The 14,480-nt window shown below is 41.2% G+C and overlaps 1 protein-coding gene across 6 annotated transcripts in view; it reads right to left on the bottom strand.

Annotated features, from left to right (window-relative positions):
* Window positions 1–14,480, bottom strand: part of LOC110456924 (E3 ubiquitin-protein ligase rnf213-alpha-like) — a 298,096-nt gene that overhangs the window by 227,091 nt on the left and 56,525 nt on the right. For 5 of the 6 annotated variants that reach the window (XM_021507988.1, XM_021507990.1, XM_021507991.1 and 2 more), the window contains exons 12-14: window positions 11,516–11,714; window positions 4,446–4,501; window positions 1,776–2,055 (exon numbers count right to left, since the gene is read on the bottom strand). In XM_021507988.1, coding sequence (XP_021363663.1) covers window positions 1,776–2,055; window positions 4,446–4,501; window positions 11,516–11,714 — 535 coding nt within the window. Of the gene's footprint in view, window positions 1–1,775; window positions 2,056–4,445; window positions 4,502–5,556; window positions 5,647–11,515; window positions 11,715–14,480 lie in introns of those variants that run through there. The other variant, XM_021507994.1, reaches the window with a different exon arrangement.

Below are 14,480 nucleotides of genomic sequence, written 5' to 3'. Positions count from 1 at the left end.
TAAGGTTGAGTCTCTTAATTCCATTGTCTCAATATCCAGCCATAACTAATCTAATTGTCCCACTCTCCAGCCATCACTAATCTAAGTGTCCCACTCTCCAGCCATCACTTATCTAATTGTCCCACTATCCAGCCATCACTAATCTAATTGTCCCACTCTCCAGCCATCACTAATCTAATTGTCCCACTATCTCGCCATCACTAATAAGGTTGTCCGACTATCCCTCCATCACTAATCTAAGTGTCCCACTATCCAGCCATCACTAATCTAAGTGTCCCACTCTCCAGCCATCACTAATCTAATTGTCCCACTATCCAGCCATCACTAATCTAATTGTCCCACTATCTCGCCATCACTAATAAGGTTGTCCGACTATCCCTCCATCACTAATCTAAGTGTCCCACTCTCCAGCCATCACTAATCAGGTTGTCTGACTATCCGGCCATCACTACTTTTATTGTCCCACTATCTCGCCATCACTATGTCACTTATGTCAGGTAGCATAGGTCAAAGTGAGGTTATAGTGACCTACATTTTGCACTCTGCCATCCCAAGATGTCCTTGTACACCAACTCTGGTTACTCCAGGTTAAATAGTAGAGAAGATATCCCGAGACAAACTTTTTCAAAAGTTAAGGTTAAAGAGCAAAGCATAGGTCACAGTGAGGTCACAGTGACCTAATTCTTGCACTCCGCACTCCATCATCCCAAGATGTCCTTGAACACCATATCTGGTTACTCCAGGTGAAATAGTACAGAAGATATGGCTGCGACAAACTTTTTCAAAAGTTAAGGTCAGAGGTCAAGTCATAGGTCACAGTGACCTAATTCTTGCACTCTGCATTCCGCCATTCCAAGATGTCCTTGTCCACCAAATCTGGTTACACTAGGTGAAATAGTACAGAAGAAATGCCCCGGACAAACTTTTTCAAAAGTTAAGGTCAAAGGGCAAAGCATAGCTAGGTCACAGTAAGGTCATAGTGACCTTTTTCTTGCAAATCTGGTTACTCAATGTGAAATAGTATAAAAGATATGTCCTGGGCAAACTTCATAGACATACGGCGGAGTGCAAACCTATAGTCCGCCCTGGGATCTGGTGGGGGGGCTAATTATCCCACTTTTCAGCCATCACTAATCTAATTGTCCAACTATCCACGCATCACTCACTATCCAGCCATCACTAATCTAATATTCCCACCCTCTATTCTCCACTTATCTGGTTGTCTTACTATCCAGCCACCACTAATCTAGTTGTCCTACTTTCCTATCACCACTTATCTGGTTGTCCCATTTCCTGCAACCAATAATCTGGTTGTCCCTCTATCCAGCCATCACTGATTTGGTTGTCCGACTTTCCTGCCACCACTTATCTGTTACATGCTGTGTGTGTGTATGTGCACATTGCTTGCTTAAATGTATAAAAGTGATTGTAAGCCTTTGTTTTTGTTTCACAATCATAACTTTTACTATTATCCATATGTTGTAAAGCATTTTAGAGTAATTTTACAAATAAAATAGGGCACTATATAAATGTTGTATATTATTATTAATATTATTATAATTATCTAGTAGTCCTACTTTCCTGCCAGTGATTAGGGGGGCTGATTAGCTTTTTAGTACTGTATACAATTTTCCCGGTAATCCAGTTGTTTCATGATACAATATCTTTTTCCGTGTGCAGACATTCATCCAATAACCTATCATATGAATAAAGACATAAACAGCATTCTGCTTAAAATGTAAATTAAACTATAAGTTTTAAAAACAAAATATTACCCTCAAATTTTCCTTGCAATCCGTACCAGTACAAAAAGTAGAATGTTTATATTGCAAGAATTTCAAAATGTCATTTACGACTTTTTGAAACACAGGGAGATGAATCTGTTCAGATGGTTTGTCTCTCTTTTCCTTTTCTTCCTTGTCCTTTGCATTTTGGAACAAAACCAGTGCCTGTAGCACAACTCCTGCTGCTCTGTAGATGGTAAGGGACTTGTTCTTCCGCAAGGCTTCTTCCAAGACATCTTTTCCAACCTTGTATATTCTAAACAAAGTGTCGCTACATGGAAGAAAAACAGCAATTTGTTAAAGAATGAAGTGTAATGCAGAGAGAATGTGCAGTAAAATTGTACAATTTTAAATAAAATCTGATGTGATCGACTTTTAGTGTTGTATCGAATATGTATCAACGGCACCATAAAATACTTTATTCTTTGTCTTCGTCGTATAGACACTTTACTAGCAAAACACGTGCAAAATACGATACTCCCAGGTGTGTAATCATCAATGTGAAATTTGATAACAGAACTGCTCTCATAAAAATAATTGAAATTAGTATTGTTTTCACATAGAATTTTATTACTTATTGGCTATCTAAAAGGTAGACATTAGCATAAGTCCTATGTTTATTTCTTTTAGGGCCGTTTGTTTTGTTGTTGTTTTGAGGGGGGGAGGGGGGAGATTCTGCATTAAATATTTTAATTGGTTGTATTTTGCTATTATTTCCACTTTTCTCAGATAAATGGTATCTTTGACGTGTTCCATTTCCATTTTATTCAACTAATCTGATAAAAATGTTGGTAAAAGATCATGCCTGAAAGTGTTCTATATATATAGTATAGTAGTGTCACCTTGTGCACATATTGAACAAATGATAACCGGTTTGACGGGTAATGCGCTTTTTATACCCAGCGAGACCCATACTCAATACCCCTCCATTCCTACAGAAGGAGAAGAATTTTAAATCATTTACCTGAATTTCTTCTAATGGCCTTGCCCCTCAGCCTCCAGGGGTAGGGGGGAGGGGGGGGGCACACACCCTCCATTTATACAAAACTGAGTCCCCTTTGTCTAAAGATGCTCTACATAAAATTTGGTTCAAATCCTTCCATTCATACAAAAAGAGAAGGACTTTAAATATTTCCCCCATTGTCTCTAATTGCCCTCCCCCACACATCTGCCCCCAGGGAAGCCACATTCTCCGTTTATACCAGAGTGAATTCCCCTTGCCCAAAGATGTTCTAGACTAAATTTGATTCAAACCCCTCCATTGGTACAGAAAGAGAAGAATTTTAAATCATTTATCTGAATTTCTCCTATTAGGACCCTGCCCCTCAGTCCTCATGGGGCGCCATACCCTCCATTTGTACTAAATTGAGTCCCATTTGCCTTATTTATGCTACACACCAAATTTGGTTCAAATCCCTCTATTACAGTAGCAGAATGATTTTAAACATTTTCCCCTATGTTCTTCCTTCTGGGCCATGCCCCTCTTCCTCCATGGGAGCCATACCTACCCTCCATATAAACAAAACAGAATTTCCTTTGCCAAATGATATTGTACAAAAAATTTGGTAAATCTCCCTGGGGGTTTAGTACCTTCATTTGTACACTTTTGAATCCCCATCACCAAGGGATGCTTCCAGTCAAAGTTTATATCCTTGTCTGAGTTCCAGAGGAGAAGTCGTTTAAAGCAATTTGCATGGACAAATGACTCTTTTTTGGCCCTGCCCTTAAGCCCTCTACAATTTAAAATCCCCATGACCTAGGAATGCTTCCTACCAAATATGGTTGATACCCTTCTATTACTCCAGAGAGGAAGTCTGAAAAAGCAGTAAGGCAAAATAATCCTTTTTGGCCCCGCCTGTCAGCCATTTTTTTGGTCAGATTCTCCATTTGTACAACTTTGAATCCTCACCACCTAGGGATGCTTGAGAGAAGAAGTTGAGTAAAAGAATTTGGCAAAATTACTCCTTTTGGGCCTTGCCCTTCAGCTCCCTAAGGGGTCAGTCCCTCCATTTGTACACGTTTACCTAGTGATGTTTCCAGTCAAACTTGGTTATGTTCCAAGTAGCTGTTAAGGAGAAGAAGTTGTTTCAAGAAATTGTTGATGGACGGACAACAGACAACGGATGTGGAACAGCATTATTTCATCTTGGTCCTTCACACTAGGTGGTAATGGTATAAGAAGTGTCTGCAGGATGGGAAGTTATATCTTGATACCTTTTTCTGCAGGAGGTAAATTTTATGCATGATATGGAAACCAGTTTAATGTTAAATTATTGTCATACACCCAAGGACTCTACCCACGATTGTAAGAAACTTATTAAATAATATACAACATTTTAAAAGATCTTATATTAAAGATATTTAATTAGCACTCAGAACTACTTGCGAGGTGTTTACACCAACAAAATTGAAAAATTATACAGCGTTAATAGACCACCTGAAATAATATTAAACATTTTAGACTTCTCATAAAGGTCTCTTAATACAGATCTGATTGTACATTCAAGCAATCAATGAAGATTTATTAAAATATTTCAGTTATTCACAAGGTAAAGACAAGAATGGAGACACAACGGACAAACAAGGTGCAAAATCCTGTTGTATCTCCAAGTTTCAAAACTTGAATACTAATTGATTATTAGAATAAATATTATACTTTACCATTGACTTATCCCCGAAATCTGCTCCAAGATCTGTTCCAAGCAACTCTGTATAACCTGTAACAAAATAGAAGTGACAATTGAGGAAATCTGCAGTGTTGATAAAAAGATGACATCATATTATTAAACCAGAGTCACAGAGGGCCTGTATCTCTAACCTGGATCTTTATGCCCAGCTATGGTATAAATGGCTATGGGTTGGGGGTCTCAATCATTTCAAGGTTATAGCCCAGAAATTAAGTCCCTGGCCTAGGGTTAGGGCCAGACCCAAGAAGGGTCATGATTGTGTTTGTCTCTTGATGCCAAACAATGATAAAAATGGTTATGGGGCGGGGATCTCAACCATTTCAAAGTAATGACCAAGAAATTAAATCCCTAGGGCCATACTCCAGGGTCAAATATTATATCATGATTGTGGGTTTTTTTTGATGCCCAGCAATGGTATATTGTTTTAGGTTAGGGATCTCAACTGCTTTAAAGTTTAATGGCTCAGGAAGTGAGTCTTTAGGTGTAGGGCAAGACCCCAGGGTCAATTTTTATATCATGATTGTATTCGTCTCTTGTATTCGTCTCTCTCAGCAGTTATAGGGTGGGGATATTGATAATATCCAAGTAAAAAAATATTTTTGGCCCCACCCCTCGGATCCTGTGATCATCCCCTCAACTGCTATTATTTTTAATCCTCAACCAGTGAAAAATGCTCCAGACCAAATATGGTTGATATCCTTCACTTTGTTTCAGAGGTAGCTTCAAGCAATATGGCCAAATAACCCTTTTTGGCTCTTCAGCCCTCCTGTGGGTCAGCCCCTTTTATTTGTACAATTCTGAATCATCACCACCTGAGAATGCTCCAAACCAAATATGGTTGATATCCATCTCTTATTCCCAGAGAAGAAGACACTGAAGCAATATGGCTACCTTAATTACCTCCATTTGGCCAGGCCTTTCAGCCCTTTGGGGGGATCAGCCCCTCTATTTGTACAATTTTGAATCCCCACCACCTATATAGGGATGCTTCCAGTCAAATTTTGGTCAAATCCAATCAGTGGTTTAGAAGATGTTGTTTGAAAAAATTGTTGACAAACGGACGCCACATTACGCTAATATCTTACCTTGGTCCTTTGGACCATGCAGGTAAGCTAAAATCAAGATATCCTAGAGGGATCTTGGCACCCACCATCATAAGGTCTTTATTAGTTTTATCTTAGTTTGTTCTTCTCTCTTCTTTTCTCTTGTTTCTTAGACTAATAGTCTTGTCAACGGTAATTGCACCATGAGTGTCCTTTCAAAGTAAATACTTGTTTACTTCTTGAGAAATAGTGATAACATACATAAACTGTCAAAACCAAAGATTGCTGCCTGACAACCATCTTGGTTTTTTTCCTCAATCAGTCTCAAAATCAATCAATTACTTGATTACTTGAAGACCAAACTGTCAAATTTCAGAAAGATTAGTCTTTTGGATTCTGAAATAAGAACGGTATCCTCCAAGGCCTATTTCTAGCAACAATGACCTTGACCTTAAAAACTTTTTAGTCTGCAAACTGTGGGTCTAACTTATTATTTCTGTAAGCTTAAATATTCATGATTATAAACCAAAATTACAAAAAATCAAATTTACATTGATAGTAATTTGAGGTTTTTGAAGTAAAACCAATTTTCATGATGTAATACTTACCATAACTTTAGTATGCATATACAATACCTACACCCATCTTTGTAGCCCAAAAACAAAAGATTCAAATATCCCTACCTCCCTACCGTGACGTAACCTCTATCTCGATGACAGAGCCACGGAGTGATCTCCCTTCCTCAAACCCCCTTTTATGGAGCCAGGCAGCCAGGATAAGGAGGCAAGGGGAGGAATACAGGGTGGGACTCCATAAAGTTATGGTAAGTATTATATCATGAAAATTGGTTTTACTTCAAAAACCTCAATTTCATTTCAGTAATAACTAGTAATAATTGTAACGGATGGCCGTTACAGATTAGTCCCCCAAAAGACCCCTGTTGGACTTAGGAACATAGGCAAAATCAGACAACAGCTAGATTTCGACCAATCAGAGGATCCATTTGTTACCATGGCAACTAATCTGTTCGAAACTGTTACCATTGTGTTTGGCACCCCTTAAAACCCCTATGTACCAATTCTGGGCAGAATCAGGCAACAAATTTCGACCGATTAGAGGCCTCCATTTCGTTACGATCGCAACTAAATCTTTCGTGACTGTTACCATCGTGTTTTCGCATCCCTCAAAACCCTTATGTACCAATTCTAGGCAGAATCAGACAACATCTAAATTTCGACCAATCTGAGGCCTCCATTTCGTTACCATTGCAACTGAACTTTTCGAAACTGTTACCATTTTGTTCGGAATTCCTGAAAAACCCTATGTACGTAATTTGGGCATAATCATAAAACAACTAAATTTCGACCAATCAGAGGCCTCCATTTCGTTACCATGGGAACTGAACTTTTCAAAACTGTTATCATTGTGTTCGGAATCCCTGAAAATCCCTATGTACCAATTTTGGGCAGAATCAGAAAACAACTAAATTTCGACCAATCAGAGGACTCCATTTGTTACCATGGCAACTGATCTGTTCGAAACTGTTACCATTATGTTTGGCATCCCTTAAAACCCTATGTACCAATTCTGGGCAGAATCAGACAACAAATTTCGACCGATTAGAGGCCTCCATTTCGTTACAATCGCAACTAAATCTATCGTGACTGTTACCATCGTGTTTTCGCATCCCTCAAAACCCTTATGTACCAATTCTAGGCAGAATCAGACAACATCTAAATTTCGACCAATCAGAGGCCTCCATTTCGTTACCATTGCAACTGAACTTTTCGAAACTGAAACTGTTACTATTTTGTTCGGAATTCCTGAAAACCCCTATGTACGTAATTTGGGCAGAATCATAAAACAACTAAATTTCGACTAATCAGAGGCCTCCATTTCGTTACCATGGGAACTGAACTTTTCAAAACTGTTATCATTGTGTTCGGAATTCCTGAAAATCCCTATGTACCAATTTTGGGCAGATCAGAAAACAACTAAATTTCGACCAATCAGAGGCCTCCATTTCGTTACCATTGCAACTGAACTTTTCAAATCTGTTACCATTGTGTTCGGAATCCCTAAAAAACCCTATGTACCAATTTGTGGCAGAATCAGACAACAGCTAAATTTCGACCAGTCAGAGGCCTCCATTTTCGACCAATCAGAGGCTTCCATTTCGTTAACATGACAACTGAGCTGTTCAAAACCGTTTCCATTGTTTTCGGCAGCTCTGAAAACCCTTATGTACCAATTTTCTATAAAATCGGAGCCAAAACTCCAAAACCGTAAGTAAGGTTCTTGCGGCCATCTTTGACTTCCGGTCGTGATAAAAATAGCCTGTTGNAAATTGGTTTTACTTCAAAAACCTCAATTTCATTTCAGTAATAATTACCATAACTTTAGTATGCGAATTCGTCTTACCGTAGTGGAGGCTTCGAATCCAGGCAGACCAGGCTGACGGAACAAACTCGAGACATGCTCAAGGTAGGGAAAAGGTTCAAGGAACCCCCCTAATAAAGCCCCGAAAGTAATTAAAAAAATGGAAAACCTCCCCGTGAAACGAGCAGGTGTACCACCGTGGTGCCTGATAGCATACTATTTAAAATCACTGAATTACTGTGGAGGAACAGCCACAGACTGTGCAACCACCACCGGTCCAAGGGAATACAATCCATCAGAATGAGAAGCCAAGGACCGGAGATAAAAAATCCGTGAAGGTAGTCTGTCCGCGCCAGAAAGCCACGTACATGACCTCCTGAAAGGGGGACCCATTGAGGAGGGCCCATGACGCAGTAAGGGCCCTGATCTCATGAGCTCTAACCTTATACAACGCCCGAACCTGATCATCCGAGTGGTTGTAACCGTACTTGATGACCTGACAGATCCATCTAGACACTGACTGAGAGGAGATATCCTGTTGACCCTGCTTAATGGGCAAAACCAGACAAGATCGAGCACCAGTGGCAAATTCCACTGCGAAGCCAACTGCCGGACCCTAGGCCTGTCCAACCCAAACCCAAAGCTGCCAGCGCTCTCAATGCCCCGTTCAGGGCAGAGGTCACTCTGTTCTGGATGTCGGCCTGCTCTGTCTCGGTAATCCGACCCTCAGGCAAGTCGGATACCCTATATAGACAAACCGTCAGGTAGTCTATATAAGACAGAATCTGGATGGAGAGACGCAGCAGTCTCTCCATCTTGTGGTGTTCTTTGGGACCGAACACCACCTGGTCCACCGATTTACCGGGCTAAGCTGCAAGTTCCCTCGGTTCCAGCTTAGCTGGTTGAGGGGCAAGCAGGCCATCATGTGTGGCATAGTCAGTGGCGTGCACTTCTGACAAATCGCCAACACTGAGCTGCAACCCAGCATACCATGGACTATGGGTTGAAGAAGAATTCTTCTCTAAAACCGGAGACTGGGCGGTGGCCAGAGCTGAAGACACAATGGTGCCTTCTGGCAGAGAGCGATCCGACCGAGTGGACACCAGAGGAGCCACCAAAGAACCCAAAAGGGTGGTGGACTCGGGGTCAGATGACGCCGAAGGTGGTGGGCAAACCTCCTCCCCCAAGAATCCTGGAAACGTCGGCCCTAAGGCCCCGCATACCGGACAACACATGCTGGGCCTCAACCTCAGCAGCCTCAGGGTCACCCTCATCCTGGAAGTCCTCCTCTGAGGGCAAGCCCTCCTGAGGACCGTCATCAGAGGACTCGGAAAGACCAGCGTCAATATCCGAGCAACCAGGTGAAAGATGAACAACATCATTGTCCTCTGCCATACCAGCATCCTCAACGTCCATAGCCCCACACCATCCAGACCAAAAGCCTCGGGCGGAGGAAATGGGCCAGCCAGAGGGGCCAACCCGAGAGAAGGCTCCCCGTACCGGCGTTTAGGTGCAGTGCGCCTAACGGCCGTGACTGTAGGTTTAGGCTTAGTAGCCAAAACCCTACCCTTAGACCCAGAGACCAACGAGCCTTCCCGAGAGGCAGAAGTCCTAAAGGTCCGACACGCCTTCTTAGGACCGGCCGATAAGGCCCCCGAAGTAGCAGAAAGTTGGGGGGGGTCAACAGAACTGCTAACACCTCGCCGCGAGGGAGAGACCAAACCCCAAGGATTCCACGACGGAAATGCCATGGGATTAAACCCATATCCCGGAGGATAAGGGAAAGGTCCCGCGCGCTGGGAGTGACCCCAGAACTGGCCAAACTGGCCTGCCTGAGACTGGGGCTGGCCAACTTGCCCAAAGGGCGAAGGTGGACCGCCACTCCCTCCCGGTAGAAACCCGGACATGTACGGGCTAAGCCCGTAAATGCCGGGATGCTGCCGCAACCCAAAACCATCCGCAGGCTGGTAAGGGCGGCCCAAGGATGGTTGCCCGCAGGCACCCGTATACCCTAAGCCAGGGGAACACGGAGGCCGGAAACCGGCCCCCTGTCCAGCAAACCCCCCAGGTTCCTGGAAGAATGAAACTCGGGACCGGACCTAATAGGACCGGGTCCGGGTAACTGACCGGGAGGGTACGCCTGACCAGCATTGATGCCAGAATTAGTGAGCTGCGCGTCACTAATTCCGGTAGACACAGACGATCCCGAAAGAAAGTCTGTTGTCACACCAGGACCTGAACCCAAAAGAACGGGCCCGGCACCAAGACTGTCCCCAACGACAGCACCACCTGGAATGCTGGGATCACTGACAGAGTCAGTGACCAGCGGCCGGTAGTCCCTACCCGAAGGCAAGCGCGAAAGCTTACGGGTGTTCCCGGCCAATTCGACCCTTGGCTGTGCCAAGCCAGGGTCGGGCTGCCCCTCCCCTACTCCAGGGAGTTCCTGGACAGGAAGGGCCACCCCCTGCTCACGAGAGGGACTCGCCGAAGCAAGACCCCCCGAGACAGGAACAGAGACAGTACCACCAGACCCCTGAGAGCTGGTGGCACGACCCCTTTCTCTCTTATTTGATTTTTGAATCTTTTGTTTTTGGGCTACAAAGATGGGTGTAGGTATTGTATATGCATACTAAAGTTATGGTAATTATTACTGAAATGAAATTGACAATCTTGACAAGTAAAGGAACTAAATGTTCATTGATACAGTCTCTGTTGTCGACTATCCAATTTGCTGTCTATGGAGGAAGGGAGATAAGCCCAGTTGACTTTTGTATAAAAATATAAATACTTACCAATATTTTAAAGTATATTTATTGGTATATCAAAGAAATATGCATGCTTTGAAATAGTGTTTATTATATTTTATGAGGGATTAGATTTTCAAGATTTTGACCCAAAAAAATATAGAAAATGTAATTTTTACAAATGATAATTTCAGGAACTAAATTTTTGCGGTGTTTTAGCACAGAGTAGGGACACTCGGCATATAAAGTGTTAAATAATCAAATGAATAGGCCTTATGGCAGCATATTTAGCAACAATGCATAAGTGTATTTTGTTAAACAAATCTTAAACAAAGCTTTTAGATTAGTAATACAATCTGTTTTCCAATATCTTGTATTACTCTTTATGAATATGTATATGATTCTTTACAACCTCAAAGCTTCCACCTGACGACATTATATATGGTTATGATGTTTGTTATTGTGGCTAACTTTTAAGCTGATCATGTTATTCTGGGGATCATAATTTACAAGATACATGTAGCTGCCTGGCAACCACACTTTTCTTCCAACCAGAACTAAGGACCAGAGGGAACTTTCATGTGGAATTTGAAATACAGCAGATCTGTTCAGTATTTCTGGAGTAGCGATAACAATCATCATTTAGAGACGGACAATGGATGGATGACGAATCAAGAACAACAGGCGATTTGAATTAAGCCATCTAATGATGGCTTCATGAATATGAACATTACAGGGTATTTACATGTTTCTTAAATTGTGATTTTCAATTTGCTGAATTTCTGAATCATATAGATGTACTTAAGCTATTATATAACTGGTGAATTATATAGATTTATACAAACTACTTTTGAAGCTTTTGTATTTTTAACACTTACCTTGTGTTCTTCATCATTCAAATACCCCTTTGTATGCAATGTGAAGTAGACTTTTGCAAGGGAAATATCTGGCACAAAATAGTGCAATGAAACAATCTTTTCCAGGTCTTCAAATCTTACAACTGTCATCAAAGTCCTTGGCAGAAGATAGTCCACATGAAATAATGGAGCCATCTTGTCAATGACAACTTGAAGTTCCCTGCAATTTATATCATAAAAACTTACTGAAGTACAGCTTTTACTGATGCAAAACTATTTAATTCAGTACTTGATCAGACTTGCAAATGTCTTTTGGACTAAGTGATTCACAATTTTCATTTAGGCTGAAAGCTTATTTGATCTATAAATGCTAATAAAACTAATTATGTGTTGTCTCTCAGCAACACCAATCCCTCATTGGGTCCCTTCTTTCTGCCCCTGTGAATTGGGTTGAATTTTAAACATTCACCTCAATTTTTCCTATTGGGCCCCACCCCTCTGCCCTGAAAAGATTTAGTAATCCTCCATTAATAAACAAGAGGCCCAGATGGCCTGTATTGCTCACCTGGATAATAAAGCAACATGAAACATATACTGCAACTATTTCAAAATATTTGCTCTGTTTCTCAGCAACATCCGTCCCTCATGAATTTGGATGGATTTTAAACATTAACCTCAATTTCCCCAAATGGGCTCCATCCCTCTACCATTAAAAAACAACCCTCTTTTTATACAAAATTGAGCCCCCTTTGCCCAAGGATGCTCACCACAAAATTTTGTTAAAATCCTTCCACTGGTACAGGAGATGGATTTTGGAGGATTTCCCACAAGTTCCCCTATATATATTGGGCCCTGACCTTCTTCAACCAGGTGGGACACACCCTCCATTTATACAAAATTGAGTCCCTTTTGGCAAGGCAGCTCTATACAGTTTTAAAATCCCTCAAATCATACTAAAAGAGAAGGATTTTAATCATTTATTACTATGTTCCCCTATTGGGCCTCACCTCTCTGTCTCCAGTAGGGTCACACTATCCCTTTGATTAAAATTGAATTCCCTTTGCCCAAGGATGCTCCAGGCCAAATTTGGATAAAATTTCCCCAATAATACAGAAGAAGGGGATTTTAAAGATTTAAACGTTAAATTCCCTTATTTGGCTCTGCCTATCTGCACCCAGAAGGGAACTATACTCTCTGTAAATACAATTCGAGTCTCCCTTGCCAAATGGTGCTCTGAGCCAAATTTAGTTAAAAACCCTCCTTTCCTATGGAAGAAGAGGGATTTTTAAAATTTTTACCTAAGTTCCCCTATTGGGCCCGCCCCTCTTCCCAAAAGGGCTGGGGGTGGGGGGCTTGCACACACACCAGTTATACAAAATTGATTCCCCTTTGCCCAGGAATGCTCTGGACAAAATTTGGCTAAAAATCCCTCCAATCATTTACCTCAAATTTTCCCCTATTGGGCCCCACCTCACTGCCTTCAGGGTGGCAACACTTTCTGTTTATACAAAATAAAGTCCCCTTGGCCCAAGAAAGCAGTAATTTGTTTAAATCCTTCTAATCATAATACAGAAGAAAGATTTTAAACATTTATTATCTCAATTTCCCCTATTAGGCACCTCCCCTCTGCCCCCAAGGGGCTATACTCTCTGTTTATACAAAATTGGGTTCCCCTTGCCCAGGGATGCTCTGGACCAAATCTGTCTAAAATCCCTCCAATCAAACAATCTCCACTTGTTCTAAGTATATTATGACCAGAAGGAATGCTATACTGGGTGCATTCGGCATGGTATTTCAGTGAGGTAGCACTATAAAGTAGGTAACAGATCCTGCTACCGCAACAAGGCAATTACAGCAACATAGCCTGTCTCTAGCAAACATACACTCATGCATGCATATACTACAAACATGGAAGCATGTCTTTAAATGACCCTATACAACCAAAACCAATCTAAGGATGCATGGAGAGATGGACAGATGGACAGACACAACGTGTGACAGCTATATCCCTTCTTCCCTCTCAATTAATAAAAAAAATCAATAAAATTCAAGATAAACAATATTGATGATTATTTTGATATTTTGCTTTATTATAAGAAGTAAGACAAGGAGATCATTAACAATTTACAAAAATGTCTATAAACAGTTCTAAAATATGACCCATTGGGACTTATTCTTCATGGGTTGGGGTAACTCTAGGGATAATCCTGATAGAATATGTGTATTTTGTCTTTTCATACTCAGCAATGGCATATATTTTCACACAGCTGGTCTACATAACATACCAAAGTATCATGACATAGACAAAATGGTTCTTAGGATATTGTTGTTTCAAGTTTTTAACATATTTGACCCCTGTGACCTTGAAAGTAGGTCACGGTCATTTTAATGAGGAGCATTCAATCCCAGGTATCTACTGTCCAAATATCATGACCCTGGGAATTATATAGAACTTGAGGAGAATATTGTTAAAGCATTTAACCAATGTTGACCTTTGACCCCAGACTACCACTGAAAGTTGACCTTTGATCTCATTACTGTAATGAAGAAAAATATTTGCACTGCTGGTCTACATGACATACCCAAGTATCATGACTAATCCAAATGGTTTTTAGGATATTGTTGTTTCAGGTTTTTAACATATTTGACCCCTGTGACCTTGAAAGTAGGTCACGGTCATTTTAATGAGTAGCATTCAACCCCAGGTACCTACTGGCTAAATATCATGACCCTGAGCCTTATGTTACCTGAGAAGAAGATTGTTAGAGCTTTTAGCCCACATTGACATTTGACCCCTGACTATCACTTAAAGTTGACCTTTGACCTCTTTACTGTAGTAATAAAATATTTGTACTGCTGGTCTACATAACATACCAAAGTATCATGACTCTAGTCCAAATGGTTCTTAGGCTATTGTTGTTTAAAGTTTTTACCATACTTGACCCCTGTGATCTTAAAAGTGGGTCAAGGTCATATTAATTAGGAA

Source organism: Mizuhopecten yessoensis, unplaced genomic scaffold (assembly GCF_002113885.1).
Source record: "Mizuhopecten yessoensis strain PY_sf001 unplaced genomic scaffold, ASM211388v2 scaffold8949, whole genome shotgun sequence".
NCBI lineage: Eukaryota > Metazoa > Mollusca > Bivalvia > Pectinida > Pectinidae > Mizuhopecten > Mizuhopecten yessoensis.
The sequence above is the reverse complement of the archived record's forward strand: the minus strand, read 5'-3'. Positions and strand labels throughout refer to the sequence as shown.